This window comes from Styela clava, chromosome 8 (assembly GCF_964204865.1).
Source record: "Styela clava chromosome 8, kaStyClav1.hap1.2, whole genome shotgun sequence".
Taxonomy (NCBI): Eukaryota; Metazoa; Chordata; class Ascidiacea; order Stolidobranchia; family Styelidae; genus Styela; species Styela clava.
Genome location: NC_135257.1, coordinates 9,279,859 through 9,294,704, shown reverse-complemented (window position 1 = coordinate 9,294,704; position 14,846 = coordinate 9,279,859). Strand labels below are relative to the sequence as shown.

At 33.7% G+C, this 14,846-nt stretch overlaps 2 protein-coding genes across 2 annotated transcripts; one reads left to right on the top strand and one right to left on the bottom strand.

Annotated features, from left to right (window-relative positions):
- The first annotated feature begins 884 nt into the window (after window positions 1-884).
- LOC120346334 (actinia tenebrosa protease inhibitors-like) lies at window positions 885-6,016 on the top strand. The gene is made up of 8 exons (XM_039416044.2): window positions 885-1,020; window positions 1,392-1,522; window positions 2,123-2,307; window positions 2,634-2,725; window positions 2,957-3,139; window positions 3,845-4,024; window positions 4,553-4,688; window positions 4,921-6,016. The coding sequence occupies exons 1-8, from the start codon at window positions 960-962 to the stop codon at window positions 5,276-5,278; spliced, it is 1,326 nt and encodes a 441-aa protein (XP_039271978.1). The 5' UTR covers window positions 885-959; the 3' UTR covers window positions 5,279-6,016.
- A 242-nt stretch (window positions 6,017-6,258) lies between these two features.
- LOC120346333 (histone deacetylase 1-like) lies at window positions 6,259-14,212 on the bottom strand. Its single transcript, XM_039416042.2, has 15 exons — window positions 14,053-14,212; window positions 13,355-13,467; window positions 12,833-12,950; window positions 11,946-12,020; window positions 11,423-11,561; window positions 11,016-11,157; window positions 10,636-10,740; window positions 9,762-9,858; window positions 9,125-9,265; window positions 8,996-9,042; window positions 8,415-8,535; window positions 7,795-7,866; window positions 7,418-7,549; window positions 6,982-7,200; window positions 6,259-6,788 (listed from the first exon to the last, which is right to left on the bottom strand). The coding sequence occupies exons 1-15, from the start codon at window positions 14,099-14,101 to the stop codon at window positions 6,670-6,672; spliced, it is 1,689 nt and encodes a 562-aa protein (XP_039271976.1). The 5' UTR covers window positions 14,102-14,212; the 3' UTR covers window positions 6,259-6,669.
- Between the last annotated feature and the right edge of the window lie 634 nt (window positions 14,213-14,846).

Below are 14,846 nucleotides of genomic sequence, written 5' to 3'. Positions count from 1 at the left end.
CCGCAGGGCCATGTTTTATTGCAATAATTAAATCACGGCTAATATTATACTAAATCATGCGATAAATCGATTTTATCAATTTTTGATTAGGACCGTTTCGAAAGTTAATCCCTATCCAAGTTTTGCATTGCCTTCGTTTATTTTTCAAAATTATAATTTGCTTCCGAAACCAGAACGTTGTACCTTTAGTTGAATTTCAGTAATTGTGCGTTTCAGTGCCGAATAACTCGTAGCTTTTCGTTCGTTTTGTCATCAAACTGCTAGGCTAGCCTACGGGCAGATGAGATGTGCGCCAAGGTACTTAGCGCAAAAATGACACAAGTATTAACCCTTTCACATTTTTTTCTAATGATCCGAAATGTTGTAACGTTGACAAGGGTATGTAAAGAGTTAGCATTTATCCGATACAGCCTTATTTTTGTTTGTGAATTATTCTGTAGTCATTCGCTAATATTTCATTAATTGAATATGACTGTGAAAGTGCTCCAAGGTTAATGCCAGCATACGTACTTGAAATAAGGTCGTCAGAGAAGTATGCAAATATGTCATAGTTTTAAATTATTTTTTGCTCGCCGAGTTGATTCGAATTTGAGTTTTGTCTGCGATTCATTATTGTAAGATTTTTAAATTGCTGTCAACCGTGGTAGTAAGTTTAGGGCATTTGTGATTTTTTTGAAGTTAGATTATGCTTTCGAAATTCACATTGGATTTGATTTATATTATTTATGTGCGAAGCTTATCTTAAATATATAGTTTACGCATAACATCAGCAGACTATTATTTAACAGCAGTAAATACGAACGTGCGTTCATTGTAATGATTATAAAGCATGACATATCTTTGTATTTCTAAGTTATGACGACTAGGGCTATGCCTTTCAAAATATTGATTTTATATTTTAATTTTCTTTCAGTTAAATTTATTTTATGAGTACGTTAAAATATAAAGTCCATTAAAGAATGAAAAACTATGTTATTAATTCCAAGCTTCTGTTAGTGGGAATTATCTTTTTATTTAAAGGTATATTGACTAAATCTATGTAAGAATTTTCATCATTTTAATTTTAATCAAGTCTATTTAAATAATACTAAATTGACGGCCCATACTCAGAATGCTAGAAAATATATATAAATAGAAAATAAAGCAAGCCAAAACAAAGCTATATTCCATTCCCGAAAACGTAGCAAAGTTAAGTTACTGATAATTCACTAAAATATAGACTGACAAAAATAACAAAACTAATTCATTCATTTAGGCATGAGATGGCATGGCATGCCTATACCATATATGCAAGAATAGTATAAAGATAAAGGTTCTAAAACATGCTGCAGTATTCTGATATTCCGCCAAAATTACTAAAAAAATAAAACTATTGCAATTTTATTATATAGAATTGCGTCCTGTGGCCTTGGAAGATGTTTACGGTTGTCACGATTTAGAAAGGGAAACCATCGCAAAATATGGAGAGGAGGCGAAAAGATATCATTGGTATCCCAAATGTCTAACGGGTGGATACTACCAGGTGATTAAAAATATTAGCACAACAACTCCAAAATTTTTTATTTTATTTTCTATCTTGGTTGAAGTTACTTATATTGACTATGCAGAAAATAGCTTCCCCGTTAATGTTTTATCGAGAATAGATTATATTTTACTGCCTGAGATTTCAAATTGATAAGTTTATTCAAATCGGATTTATTAATTTGCAATATCTAACCAACAGATTCACTATATATATATATATACTATAGACGTAAATAGGCCAGATACGAAGTACAAATTACAGCATAACTCTCGAAAAGAAATCGTGTGCCGTATAACAATATGCAAAATGATTTTTACTCCAAATTTACTCAACAAATATATTGCATTGGACTTCCTACGTCACGAAGTTTAAAGTAGAAGACTGTTTTTCGTAGAATATCATTTTTGAAGCAAACGTTTCCAATATTTATTCGGTTTTGCTTATGTAACCGTAAACCTAATTTAAACACATTATACATCCTATGTTTAAATTTAAAATTGGAAATTGTTACATTGCACTATTTATTAAAAGTTTTTCCTATTTTTGAAATGCAAATAAATATTTAAATTATTTATTCTATGATTTATTTTGTACTAGAATGTGCAATGCAATTTCGGAGGATGTTATTGTGCTTATCTGGATACTGGATTACAAATACCAAACACCTACGAAAATTTACTTGTACAGTATATGAAAGATAATTGTCCTTGGTTGGCAAATAAAATGCCGGACCCATGTACACCGCCTCCAAAAGAATTTCCGTGCAAAGCGGCTTCAACAAGGTTTTGAATTTTATTCATTTATTATTGGCTATAGACATAGCAGATTTGCATTGAAAACTTGTAGGACGTAAGGAGTTGGAATTCGACGGAAATTAAATACTGCAGTTTTTGCCATCTATGTCTAATTTCACGCCGTCTTTATACAATATCAAATTTCTCCCCGTTCTACTGCATCGTGTAGCGCAATTGAGATTAGAAAACTTTTCAGCGTGGTGTATTTAGAGAGAAAATCTTGGATTTAAAACAGTACTGTTTTTAATAGATTGGATTTAAAATATTACTATTTTTTGATAGATTGGATTTATAATATTACTATTATTTGATAGATTTTACTTCAACCCTGCCAGCGGAGAGTGCGAGGAAGGTAGCGAAATGTGTTTGGGATTTGAAACACAGGAGTCCTGCGCAAAGTCATGCGGTAAGTATATCCATTACTTCCACCAATGTGAACATTTCCAGCTCTTTGAAAAGCTTCTATATAGTGCTCGAGACAAGTGATAGCCACTTTGTACTATCCCATGGGGTCCCTTGTTCGATATATTATACAATTCATCATGTAATATATATAACGCCGGTCAGGATGTTATTTCCATGAGATGATTTTAAGAAATAAGTACATATTTACAGTCACACTGTAACTTCTTTATAGTGGTGAAGAAACGACACAGGTGTAACTTCCGAGCCAGCAAAGGAATAACTTGCGACAGACGTAAACCTGGTGAACGATGGTATCACGATGAAGATCAGGGAAGCTGTAGACCATTCTACTATGAAGGCTGTGGCGGAAATTCGAATAACTACAGAGAAAAATGGACGTGTCTGAAAACGTGTGGTACGAGAAAAAACTAAGAGCGTTATTCGCAGTTCATTTTATATTATTGTATATTGGATGGTAGCAATTGGCAACTTATAGAAATAACTGTAATGTAATCAATAGAGCAATGCTCAAAAGGCTGGATCAATTATTAAGTAAAATAAGCACGTGCTCAGGGCATTGTGGGAAAGGGAGCAGCAGGGAGTCGAATTTTCAATGACGCTTCAATGTTTAATGAAATAAATCAAGTTGCTCTTACGACTCATCCTCCATCTCTATAAACGATTGTAGGCACGAGAAAGAACTATTTCCAAAAATATTATGTAACTTAATCATAATTTGGCCTTCAATTAGTAATGAATACTAAAACTTACTTATTCAATTTTAGATAAGACGGAACACTAGTTATATTTCTATTATTATTTTTTTTATATGTAGGGTACGAAAGTCTTAAGTGCTTAAGGCCATGATCCGGCCGTGTGTTTAACCCAGTACCGGTGGCGGTAACCAATATCACTTACACCGAAATTCGTTATATGATCATATAAAAGCTTCAAATAAAACTGGCAAATCTATTCCCACCGCCATACATACTCCTATCAGTACCGGTATCAGTAGAGTAAGCAAGAAAAACCCAACAACAGCAATAATTTACCAAAAGTGATCTATATATATGTATACGTCGTCCCCAGATACTAATAGTCTTTTTATAAAAATTTTTAGAGAGAATTCATACCGCGGAACTGATAATCCAGGTTGAGAAAACGAAATACATTATAGGATTACCAACGTGGCTGGTCGTCAAAAACCTTTACGTTCCTTCAGCTCCTAACGTTATAACGTTCGATGAATTCAAAGAAATAGAGGGCTACATGACGGAGATAGCAAGATTCCCATCCGACGGTAACGACATCATAATATTTGATTTAGTCGCGAGGCAGCCATGGCCCAATTGTTTTTAAAATCGGGATAATATTAAAAATACGTGCTTGATGGGAGACAGAATTGAAGCTCAGAACCGTTTGTTTTAACATCCGCAATGTATTTGGAAATTCCCTAGGATACAACGGCAAGGGATTTGGCGTCCTTAAAAAATTTCTCGGGCGTGACAAAGGTTCTTTTAAAGTCTAATATGGTAAATTCAGTATATAAGTTCGCACCATGACTTTCCCAAATAAATGATCGACATAAACCGCTGGTTTGAAAATTTTTTCAATGAATACTGCTTTACGACAGTATTATGTGTATAACTACGCGTTTATATCTTTGCGAACGTAGTAAACCCAACAATTACGCCATGTTATGTCTTTACTTTAAATTGTTGAATCGCCCAAACTGCGCTATCCTGGGGACTGTCAGTACCATAGCCTACTGATAGCAATATATAAGTAAACACCCGATGAGCATAACATAGGAATCTTCGATATTCAGATAAAGAAAGAGAAGGAGAAATTGACCAAGAGAGAGAGCAGTTTCGGCCAGAACATGCTCCCAAAAACATGTCCATAGATACATTGTGTAACCAGAAAAAGCAGTCAGGGCCATGTAGAGCGTTAATGCCCAGATGGTAAGTGAATAACATTGGTTGATTCATAACTTAGTTTAATGTAGCCTATGACAGTGCAATATTGATAAACGTTGCAAAGAGCGTAATTTATGTGTATATATGTCACATTATATTGACGAAAGTATTTACATTACAATTGACTAACGTACATTTACTGCAACCCGAATGAGCCTTCATTCAGCTTTTGGTCTGAACATCTGTAATATTTCAACGTCATATCTTTTTCCCAAAGGTACTTTGATAAAAAGCAGTCGAAGTGTGTCAAATTCATATACGGTGGATGCCTTGGGAATGCGAACAGACACAAGACTGCCCAGGGATGTGCATTTTTTTGTAACGCTAAAGTGAAGCCTTCAGCTAAAGACAAGTTCGACGACTTGATAGCCACGGGTGGAAAAGGACCTTTCGGTACCCTGGCACCTCCTATACCAAAACCCGATAACAAAGGAAAACTCGATGGTTCGCGAGATCTAGATCTTGGCCCACCAATCCCGCCTGGAGCCGAGACCACAACGGCGGAACCCGAAACTACAAGACCTGCTGTGGTTGAATCCGGCGAAGAAGCAGAAGTAGAATTCATCTTAGAATAGCCAGAGGGTGGAACCAAGCTGTGAACTGTTGAAATCCTTGTAAATTTAAAGACGCCTACATATCAAAATTATGAAGTATTCATCGTATGTGAAGCTGCTTCTTCGTGTTTTTCCGACTTTAGCTAATGGTAGGCTTACCATACGTCCCGCTTTAGGCGGGACAGTCCCGCTTTTCAATGTCTTGCCCCGGTGTCCCGACAGGTCAGCCAAATGTCCCACTTTGACGTTCAACCAGTCAGCATAATACACGAACAATGCCAAATAGAATGTTCTTGATTCTGCTGTTGCTGTGTAGCGTACCGTTAGCCTTCTTGTTGGAAGTGGGTTTGTTCGTTTCGTTTGCTACATTTTGTTACGTGTAAGCCCCGTACGCCAAAGGGGTGCTTAACGTTAACGTAAATTTATTTATACTTTTTGAACTGAAACGATATTTAGACAGACAGCGCATGAACTTTCGATTACAATATGGTCAATGAATACGCTCGGGATGGTTTTGAATGTAGACCCCAATATAACACTTGAAGGTGCAAAAATCACAGCTATGGTCTTTGGAGGCGTCCCGCTTCGATATCACAAAAATATGGTAACCCTAGCTAATGATGTTCAAACTGAATTATTCGGAGATTGTTTCGTCATCAAAATCGTCTGAATATATATTTTTGTGCACTTATAACATCGGCTAATCAACTTAAGTATTGCCAGAAACGAAAATAAAGCTAGAATTTCTTCCACCTAGAATTGATTTGTGCAAAGGCATCTATGCTTACTTGGATCCGCACATAAAACAGTTCAATTTTTATTTCGAGCAAGGTCGGCGAGATGGCGTAATTATGTAGCGGAATATAGCTACTTGCCAAAGTCGTGTAGGCCTACATAGAGGGATACAATTCATCGATATTTTTAATTTCGGCGTTTCCTACTAGTGGAGGCAAATGCTACATAACCACATGCTTCAAAAATGAATGGAAAACAATACAGTATATTCTTATCAGATGCACTGTATTTCAGTCGATGAGTACAAAAAGGTTATGTATATAAATCGCCATCACAAAATCAGTTAATGCCAAAAGAGTTTTCACCTACTCCTGAAAATTATGAATACGAGATGTCTCACACAACCTAACAAAATGATTGCCAACCATATAATTCACTCTGCAGTTGTAGATAGAACCAAAGTTCAAGCAGTTAAAAAATTGTCTCATAATTTGCTAAAAAATTGTATGATTTTAAGAAGGCCCAGGCTTTATATTATGCGAACATTCCTGGCCAATAATACAAAAATGATCTTGCTTTGCAAGTTTGTGAATAAAGGCCCTGGATCACATGCCCTTCTATCGTATGTACATTTTGACTAAAAAAAGTTAAGAAACATTCTTCCTTGAAGTGCAAATTCACATTTCCATCTTTTCGACAGTGTTTTTCTCATTGCCTGCCGTGGAACCTCCGCTTGATCTTTCTGTATTAGCTTCTTTACTGTCTTGTGCTTGATTACCAGCCTGTCCATTCTCCGCTGTCATAAAAATTGAGCATTTTTATCTTTAATATCAGAAATTGGGGAATAATTGCTCATGAAGGTTAGCCAATAAATAATTATTAGTAGTTACTTGGTTGATTTGTTCAAAAACAAAGGTTTTAAAGATAATACAAAAAAAACAATACAAAAATTGTGGGTATTCGCTATAACGTTAGTCAAGATAACTAACCTTCTTTAGTTGATGAGATTGATTGAGATGTCTTACTTTTGTCCTCTTCTGTTGTGGCGGCAGATGTGTTTTCTTTATTGTTGGTGACAGAATCCGATGTATCCATAGCTTCAGTAGCAACAGTTTCACTAGATTTTTTGTTGTCATCTGCATCCGGTTTCACATTTTCCGCATTCGTTTTCGCTTCCACAGATTTAGCATCTATAGTTCTTTTCACATCTGAATTTCAGAAATGAGTGTTTAATCAGATTCCATTTTGATGACAAACATTGTTACCAGAAAATCATATTTAATTTTAATAATCACTTTGCCTACTTCTGTAGTAGATTGTTAATAGATTCAAAATGATCAATAAAATCATTTAAGTCATTTTACCTATGTTTCGAAGTGTATATTATTTGCCATGGCCCATGATTATGGAATGCGAGCCACGTACCTGTGATCTTCATGTCATTTTCTAACTTCCTTTTTTTCTTGTAAATTTCTTCATTTTTTCGTCCACCCTCTCCTTCATCTTCAGAATCCGAAAATTCATCATCTCTCTGTATTCTTTTGTCTGAAGCCCGCACTGTAGAAATATATTAGAAATGAAAAAATTAAATCAATCAATTCCAATCACAGGATACGCACACCAAAAGACTAAATGTATCAACAATTCAAGAATATATGGTACAAAGGGCAAGAATCTTATGACAGAAAATTTCTGAGAATCCTGGCTTTCGAAGTTGAGTTTTAATCGAGAACTTTAACAATCACATGCAAAACTAACATTACAAGGAACAATGAAAGTGGAAATCAACACATCAAAATTACTTGAAATTCTCTTATTTGGGTCTTCAGTTTCTTCGTCATCGCTTTCTTCTGGTACACCATCGGGTGGAATTTCTATAACATAGAACTTAATATAAACTTATAATGAATAAAGTTAATAAAGCCAATGGTCCAATGCCCATCTGGAAATGTATGCAACATTCTGCACAATGTGTCAAATTGACTTAAAATCTGTGTGTAAATCGAACCTTTGCTTGTAGAAATTTGAAACGTTAAGTGAATGTAAAAAAAAACATGACCTGTGATGATGATGTGCACTGCAAAATGTTTCCTTTTTTAAATATAAATATTTATATTCAAACAAAAAAAAATAATAATGTAATCTAGTCCCAAGATAAGACAAAAATTAGGGGTTAAGTTGATTCGAGAGATGTGTATGAGACATTCACAAAATAGTAACAAGGTCGTAAGACATTGAAAAATGAGTGAGTATAGCTGTACTTTAGAAATTTGGAATCAGATACAGCAAGAAGACCATTACTGATTAATAAGTTTGAGGATGCATACTCATTTCTAATCCAATTGAAAACAGTATCAGGACGACACTAAGATCTCAATCACACTTGCAAAACCAAGCACACTAAAAAAGACAATTCTCTTACCTGACATCTGTACACCCGGAGCGTGAGGTAACATTCGTAAATTTTCAAATAACCTCTGACGAATTTTATGCAAATATTCTTGAGTATTTTGATTTGTCATGTTGCTTGGACTAATGTGTAACTAAAAAAATAGAAAATAATTAATAGTAAGATTACACACTAACACTATAGAACCAATATGCTGATACCTCCCTCTCGCAAGAATTTCTAATGGTAAATTTTTTTTCATTTTATTTGAATTATTTATCACCAAACGAAATTTAGTTATCTGTTGAGTATATCCTGATCAGTGGTTTTTAACCTTTTGGAGGAACGAAACCTCAATGAAACATTCTAGAGGCTCGTGGATCCCTGTGCATTAGTTTAGGTGTCTAAACTGTATAAAAAATAATGTAGCAAGTTTGATAACAGTGGCAAACAACCGTGTACTATACAGACAGAGCCCTTGGATGCTACAGAACCCCGGCTAAAAAGTATTGATCTTAAAATACTCGACCTACACTGAGCATTGCAAAAATAGATTTTAAATTGTCTATTATAAATCAGTATTCAAACAACTTGAGAATAATAAGTGTACTCACCTTAAAATCTGGTCCAAAGTATTCAAAATAGTCATTGTATGGCAATTCTGAAAAACAAATTTCATTACTTTCTCAGTAAAACTTCAAATGCTACTAGTACTTATTTAGGAATCATTAAATAATATTTACCATTGGGAATTTCTTGTGATAAAGCTACAGCAGTTTCATAAGTCCAACATCTGGCAACATTCCTTATTGTGTATCCACCTCCGCCAAGCATGAGGATGGGCACATTGAACTTTTTCATATATTCGAGGCATTTGGCATGACCTGTTAAAAGAAAATTTTTTAAACGAGTAAATATTGTGTTTACCAAAGAATAAGAACATAATATACTAAATAGGTTAAAATTTCAAACAAACATATCATTATTTTCAGGGTTTTCCGTAGAAGTGAAATTCCAGATATAGGCTTTGAAACGAATAAAACGCATATCAGTTTCACCTCTTTTCCTTGCAACAAATGATGGAAATCTATCTCTTTCGAATCAAAATATTTACAATTTTAATGTTAAGTTATATAAGATAATTTTTTTTTGAACTGGTGGTGAAAAATATTGACAACAGGCAAGACAAACATATACAGGACGTAAATTCAGAACTTTAAATGATGTTTAAAACATGAGGTGTAGAACGTACACAAGAGGTGTAGAACTTCTACATGGGCAATTTCACCCTTCGACATACAATATATAAGTGAAAAATGCTTTTTGTTCAGTGACACGTAATTGAAACACTTTTGTTACAATTGATTCTATTTTGATTACCTTTTACAGTGAGATTGAAGCATCCCAATCTATCCCCTGTTAATGAATCTGCACCACATTGTAACACAACTGCACTTGGTTGATAATATTCCATTACCTATATATTGAAAGAAAATTATTTTTTATCATTTAGTTTATTCACTCACACAGAAAAGAATGAGTACAGTTGAAATCTACGTATATTCTCAAACTTGTGTTGTATCATTGTATGCATATAACATTCAAAATTCTCAATTGATCTTTATACGTGTTGAAAAGCATAAAAGGCTGTAATTATAATTCAGCTCGAATTCATAAATGCCATAAAGAAATTCAACACAATTGATTGAACAAAATCCGAATTCATAATTTTTTTTCAGTTTATCAAATGCATTGAAGCTTTATCAAGAATGGTATGCTATCATTATTCATAGCCTATATTAAAAAGTAGTTTCTACAATTTAACAGAATAGAAATAGGAATATACAGTTGCATCTGTAAATAGATTTATTTACTACAAGAATTTAGAAAAGTAAACAAAAATTAAATCTGTGAAGATATGATAAATAATATTGAACTACCGGTCTAAGTCTAAAACAGACTGGAGGGTCGATGAAATAAGATCCATCTTGACCACAAAAAAGTCAAGGGGTATTGCAGCTTGCAAGTGACATAAAAAAAAGGGAAAGTAGACCGATAAATTTATTAATTACTCACGAAAATGAAGAAAATTTATCCTTCTGATTGAGTATGACTGTACCCAAAAGTTTTAACAATCGAGCACGCATTGCACAAAAGTAAGTGTTATCTCTAAAGTCTAGAATTTGTTCCAATTGACCTTGTTTTTTTTTTATTACACAGCCTTTAGAAAGAATTTGAATTCAGGTTTGAGTACCTTTGTGACAACCGGTTGGAATATTTCTTCATAAGCACCATCATCCATTCCATCTCTCAATGGAAAATTGAGTGCATAGTATTTGCCTTTGCCTGCACCAATATCCTGAAATAAGAAAATGTCTCAAGTATGATAAACTATACATACAAATGACTTTTATAGCTCTATATTTCACCAAGTTCTATATCGGTGTTCTTCTAATGAACTTTCTAGGTGAAGTTTGGATCTCATAGGATATGGCCATATGGCCACTCAAGAGTCGAACAATTCAATGGACAATGGGTTTTCAAAAGATTTTATTTTAAACTTTCACTAGAACTGATTACAAATCATGCATTACAATGCGCAATACAAAGTATAAGCATAAAATCTATACTAACCCTGAGATCGCCTGTGCCTGGAAAGTATTCACCATACTTATGGAATGAAACTGTCATAACTCTATCAGTTGTATAAAAGGCTTCTTCCACACCATCACCATGATGAATATCAATATCAATGTATAAAACACGTTGATGATACCTATACACAATATTTTTTGTCTCAGTATATTCTTACACATAAAACAAAATTGGTATTCTGAAACTCTTGATTTCAATTCATTTTAATTTTGAATATTCTAAAATCTAAATAGATCACTTTTATTTTATTTGACTGTGATTTCAACAAAAAAAAATGAAATTTAGATAATTTGGTTACAGTTTGAATTTGATTACCGTACTCTCATTAAAATTATTGTTTCAATAATAATCTCTAAAAATCAACAATTCATATTCACTACACTCACTTTAGAAGTTCTAATATAGCAAGCACAATATCGTTAACATAACAAAAACCAGAAGCTTCTGATTTTTTAGCATGATGAAGTCCACCTCCCCAGTTGATTGCAATATCAGTTTGCTGCTTGTTAATTTTGACAGCTCCAGCTATAAAAATACCAGACAGAATATTAGATGAAAGACTTGGTATATTGAACTTATCTTATAACTTATCGTATAAATATCTCCTTTTTGAATAAAGTACAAGCACTCGCTGAATGATGAGAAAACACAATGGTGAGAAGCTGGTGATGCCTAGAAATTTTTTTCAGTCTGAAAAGCTTTTACATTCAGGGTGAGATTTGGCCTTAAATTAAATAATGTGTTGATTGAGCTAGATTTATTCAAAACCAGTGATGCCAATATAGTTATTCCAATACAACCACTTTACTTTGTACACATCTTCATAACAAATCATCTAATATAGGACTTATTATTCTGCTCTAATATGCTATGATACTTGTATGTATATATATTACATATTAGACTTACCAATTGATCCACCACCAGATAACTGACAAAATTCATAAAGTCCATCGAAAACTGGACAATCTTCTCCGACATTAACTGAAAAAAAAATTTATCACACTTCTTGAAGCAATATCACAGGGTTTCAAATTATGCTTTCTTAGGTATAATTGTCCCAAAAATTCACAAAGCCACACACTACACCAGGGTCGACCAACCTTTTTGGCCGTCGGGCGACATTTAGTTTACTAATAATTGCGTGGGCCACTTAACATGGTAATTATGTTCTAGTTTTGTTACACTGACTAAAAGTTAATAAAAAACAAACAAAACCCTCGCACCAAACTTTCTCACTAATAAGAACAATAAAAAAACAAAGATACAGTAAAGTCAACAAAGTTTTTTCTACACATAGATATTTTAGTGTGAAGTTTGGCACTGTTTTCGCTAACAAGTTAGTAAATATTCGCTGAAATGAACGATGTAGCAATGCGAAGTGAATTTTCCATATGACTTTCAGAAATTAGTGATCTCACAGGGGATTTGACATGGTTCATCTGTGCCCAAGTGTGTAAGCTACTATTTATGTATCGATACCTTCCAGTTGATTTCGAATCAAAATGGCACTCATGGCTCGTTTGAAAGGGCTAGCAGAGCGCATTTCAGGAAAATTAACAAATTGTTTGTATCAAATCTTCATATTAACTACATCATTCTGAAAATGGAAGTTTTACTCAATTTTTTTTTATATTTAATTTCGAAAATACAGCGCGGGCCACTCAAAGCTCCTTGGTGGGCCACATGTAGACTGTGGGCCACAGGTAGGACGACCCTGCACTACACACTCAAAGATACAATATGATTAAAATTTAGTGTAGATGTATTATTAAATAGTCTTAGAAAATCCTTACATCTCTGCATTTGTTTTGTATATTCAGACATGTTGTCAGGTCTTATGCTGCGCAGAAATTTTATGTAATCATCACTGTGGTATTTTGTCATCTCATCGCTGTTGCATTTATGTGGTCGCTGTGAAATAGATTAAAGAATAAACAATGCACTGACTATGAATTTTATTAATTCACCATATTTTTGACCTGCAATTAGAGAAGCTTATGGCCACTGTATTATTGGGTTTGACAAATGGAAGGGGAGCCAAACATGGGTTACTGGTTGCAACACCCAAAATGCATTACACAAATAATGATTCCATTCATTGAAAAGTTTGAAATCCAATATTTTAATAATATAGGTACCTCAATATAAATTTGTTTCATTTTTTATATACAAGAGGAAAAATATTCAAACAAATATATCAAACTAAAAATATGATTCGTGAGGTTTTCGAAGTGACATTTTGTTTTAGCAATATTTTCAAATTCTATTTGGAGGCATATTTCTATAAATGTGAGTGTACAAAATTTTTAGCTTACAAAAATTTCCATTTTTCGATACAGTCCATAGTTTAAAAGTAGATTGTGGGTCATGCGTATTCGGTGTGGTTTCATTGGATGACCCTGGCCATAGTAGTAGTTTCCAACATCAGCTGTTCGAACAAAATTGATAAATGAAAATTAAATGGAATATTTGAAAACCATAACCAACCAGCGGTTACGTAAACCACCCTATGACAGCGAAGAGTCCAGCAATACTCTTGCACATAATTATAACCAACAGGATTCGAACCTGTGAACCCATGCAGGATAATCAGAGATGCGATGGCAAGCGTATTCCTAACACTTGGCATGATGTGTCATACTGCCGAGACAAGATTGTAGTTGCATTTCATATCGTATCAAAGAGACTAAAAGATCTGACAACGCAGTTTAATCATATTGAAAGCCACATCTTTTTGTCTGGACTCATTCTTCATGAGAATAGTTATTCCAGAAATAAACATTGGTTTCTGATCATTATGAATTAATATTTGGTAATGTTGTATATTTCCACTAAATACGACAAACGTATATCACACAGTCATCACAGTTTTAAAGTAAAAATGAAATAATGAACCAACATGGTAATTACTGCACGGGGCTCTACTGGCACACGTACCTCCGACAAAGCCAAGCGAAGTTATAAAAAGTGAATAGTTCAGCTATTACCTGGATAATTTTGGAAATATACTTACAATCATAATAATAGCAAACTTTTCTGTTTGTTGGATTCGTCAGCGCCATTCCTTCAACCGAAATACTTTAAAAACGAACAAATAATTCACGCAGAGACAGACGCGCAGACCACACCACAGCGACAATCGGAGGAAACTAAACGATATGTAGCGTTGCCAGATCGTAATATCAGCAGTGCTTTTGAGAGAGAGAGAGAGAGAGAGAACTTATTTATTTCGTCAAACCAGAAAACGATTAAATATATATGATAGCAAATTGAGAAAATTTAGTTTTTGATAGATGACTGGGTGGTAACGATACAACCATTTACGGTCATTTGAGTCAGTTATCACCCAAAACAAGCAAATTAACAAACAAATTAATAACACAGGTTCTGTTATACTTACGGTTATACCACACTCTCAATAAATATAACAAAAAAAACGATATACACTATGTGCAAAAAAAACAATATTTGATTATAGGAGAGATAAATTTGTCTATTCGGGATAAGGGAATTATTTGAATAAATTTTTTAAAGCAAATATTCCAAGAATTAAGAATTCTATACCAAATATATTATTATACTAGTTAATTAGTATATATATTAATCCACACATTCAATCTGTCCTGAATCTTTTTATGTGCATACACAAGTTAAAATATAAAAGATGAGTCACAATATCACAAAGAAAAGTTCCACAAGCAACAATAATATGTTGTGTGAAGTAAATCACAGTTTGACCGTAAATATGGTTTGACATATGAATTATGGGCATAACAGTAATACGATTTTTTTTATTTTTAATTCATT

Excerpts from the sequence above, each read along its gene's own strand:
- LOC120346334 (XM_039416044.2), top strand. The coding sequence starts at position 960 with ATGAAAAACTATGTTATTAATTCCAAGCTTCTGTTAGTGGGAATTATC. Across the intron at positions 3,140-3,844 it reads GACGTGTCTGAAAACGTGTG|AGAGAATTCATACCGCGGAA; the intron begins GTACGAGAAAAA and ends AAAAATTTTTAG. Across the intron at positions 4,025-4,552 it reads AGCAAGATTCCCATCCGACG|ATAAAGAAAGAGAAGGAGAA; the intron begins GTAACGACATCA and ends TTCGATATTCAG.
- LOC120346333 (XM_039416042.2), bottom strand. The coding sequence starts at position 14,101 with ATGGCGCTGACGAATCCAACAAACAGAAAAGTTTGCTATTATTATGAT. Across the intron at positions 13,468-14,052 it reads AGTTTGCTATTATTATGATT|CTGATGTTGGAAACTACTAC; the intron begins GTAAGTATATTT and ends TTGTTCGAACAG. Across the intron at positions 7,867-8,414 it reads TCCGGGTGTACAGATGTCAG|AAATTCCACCCGATGGTGTA; the intron begins GTAAGAGAATTG and ends TCTATGTTATAG.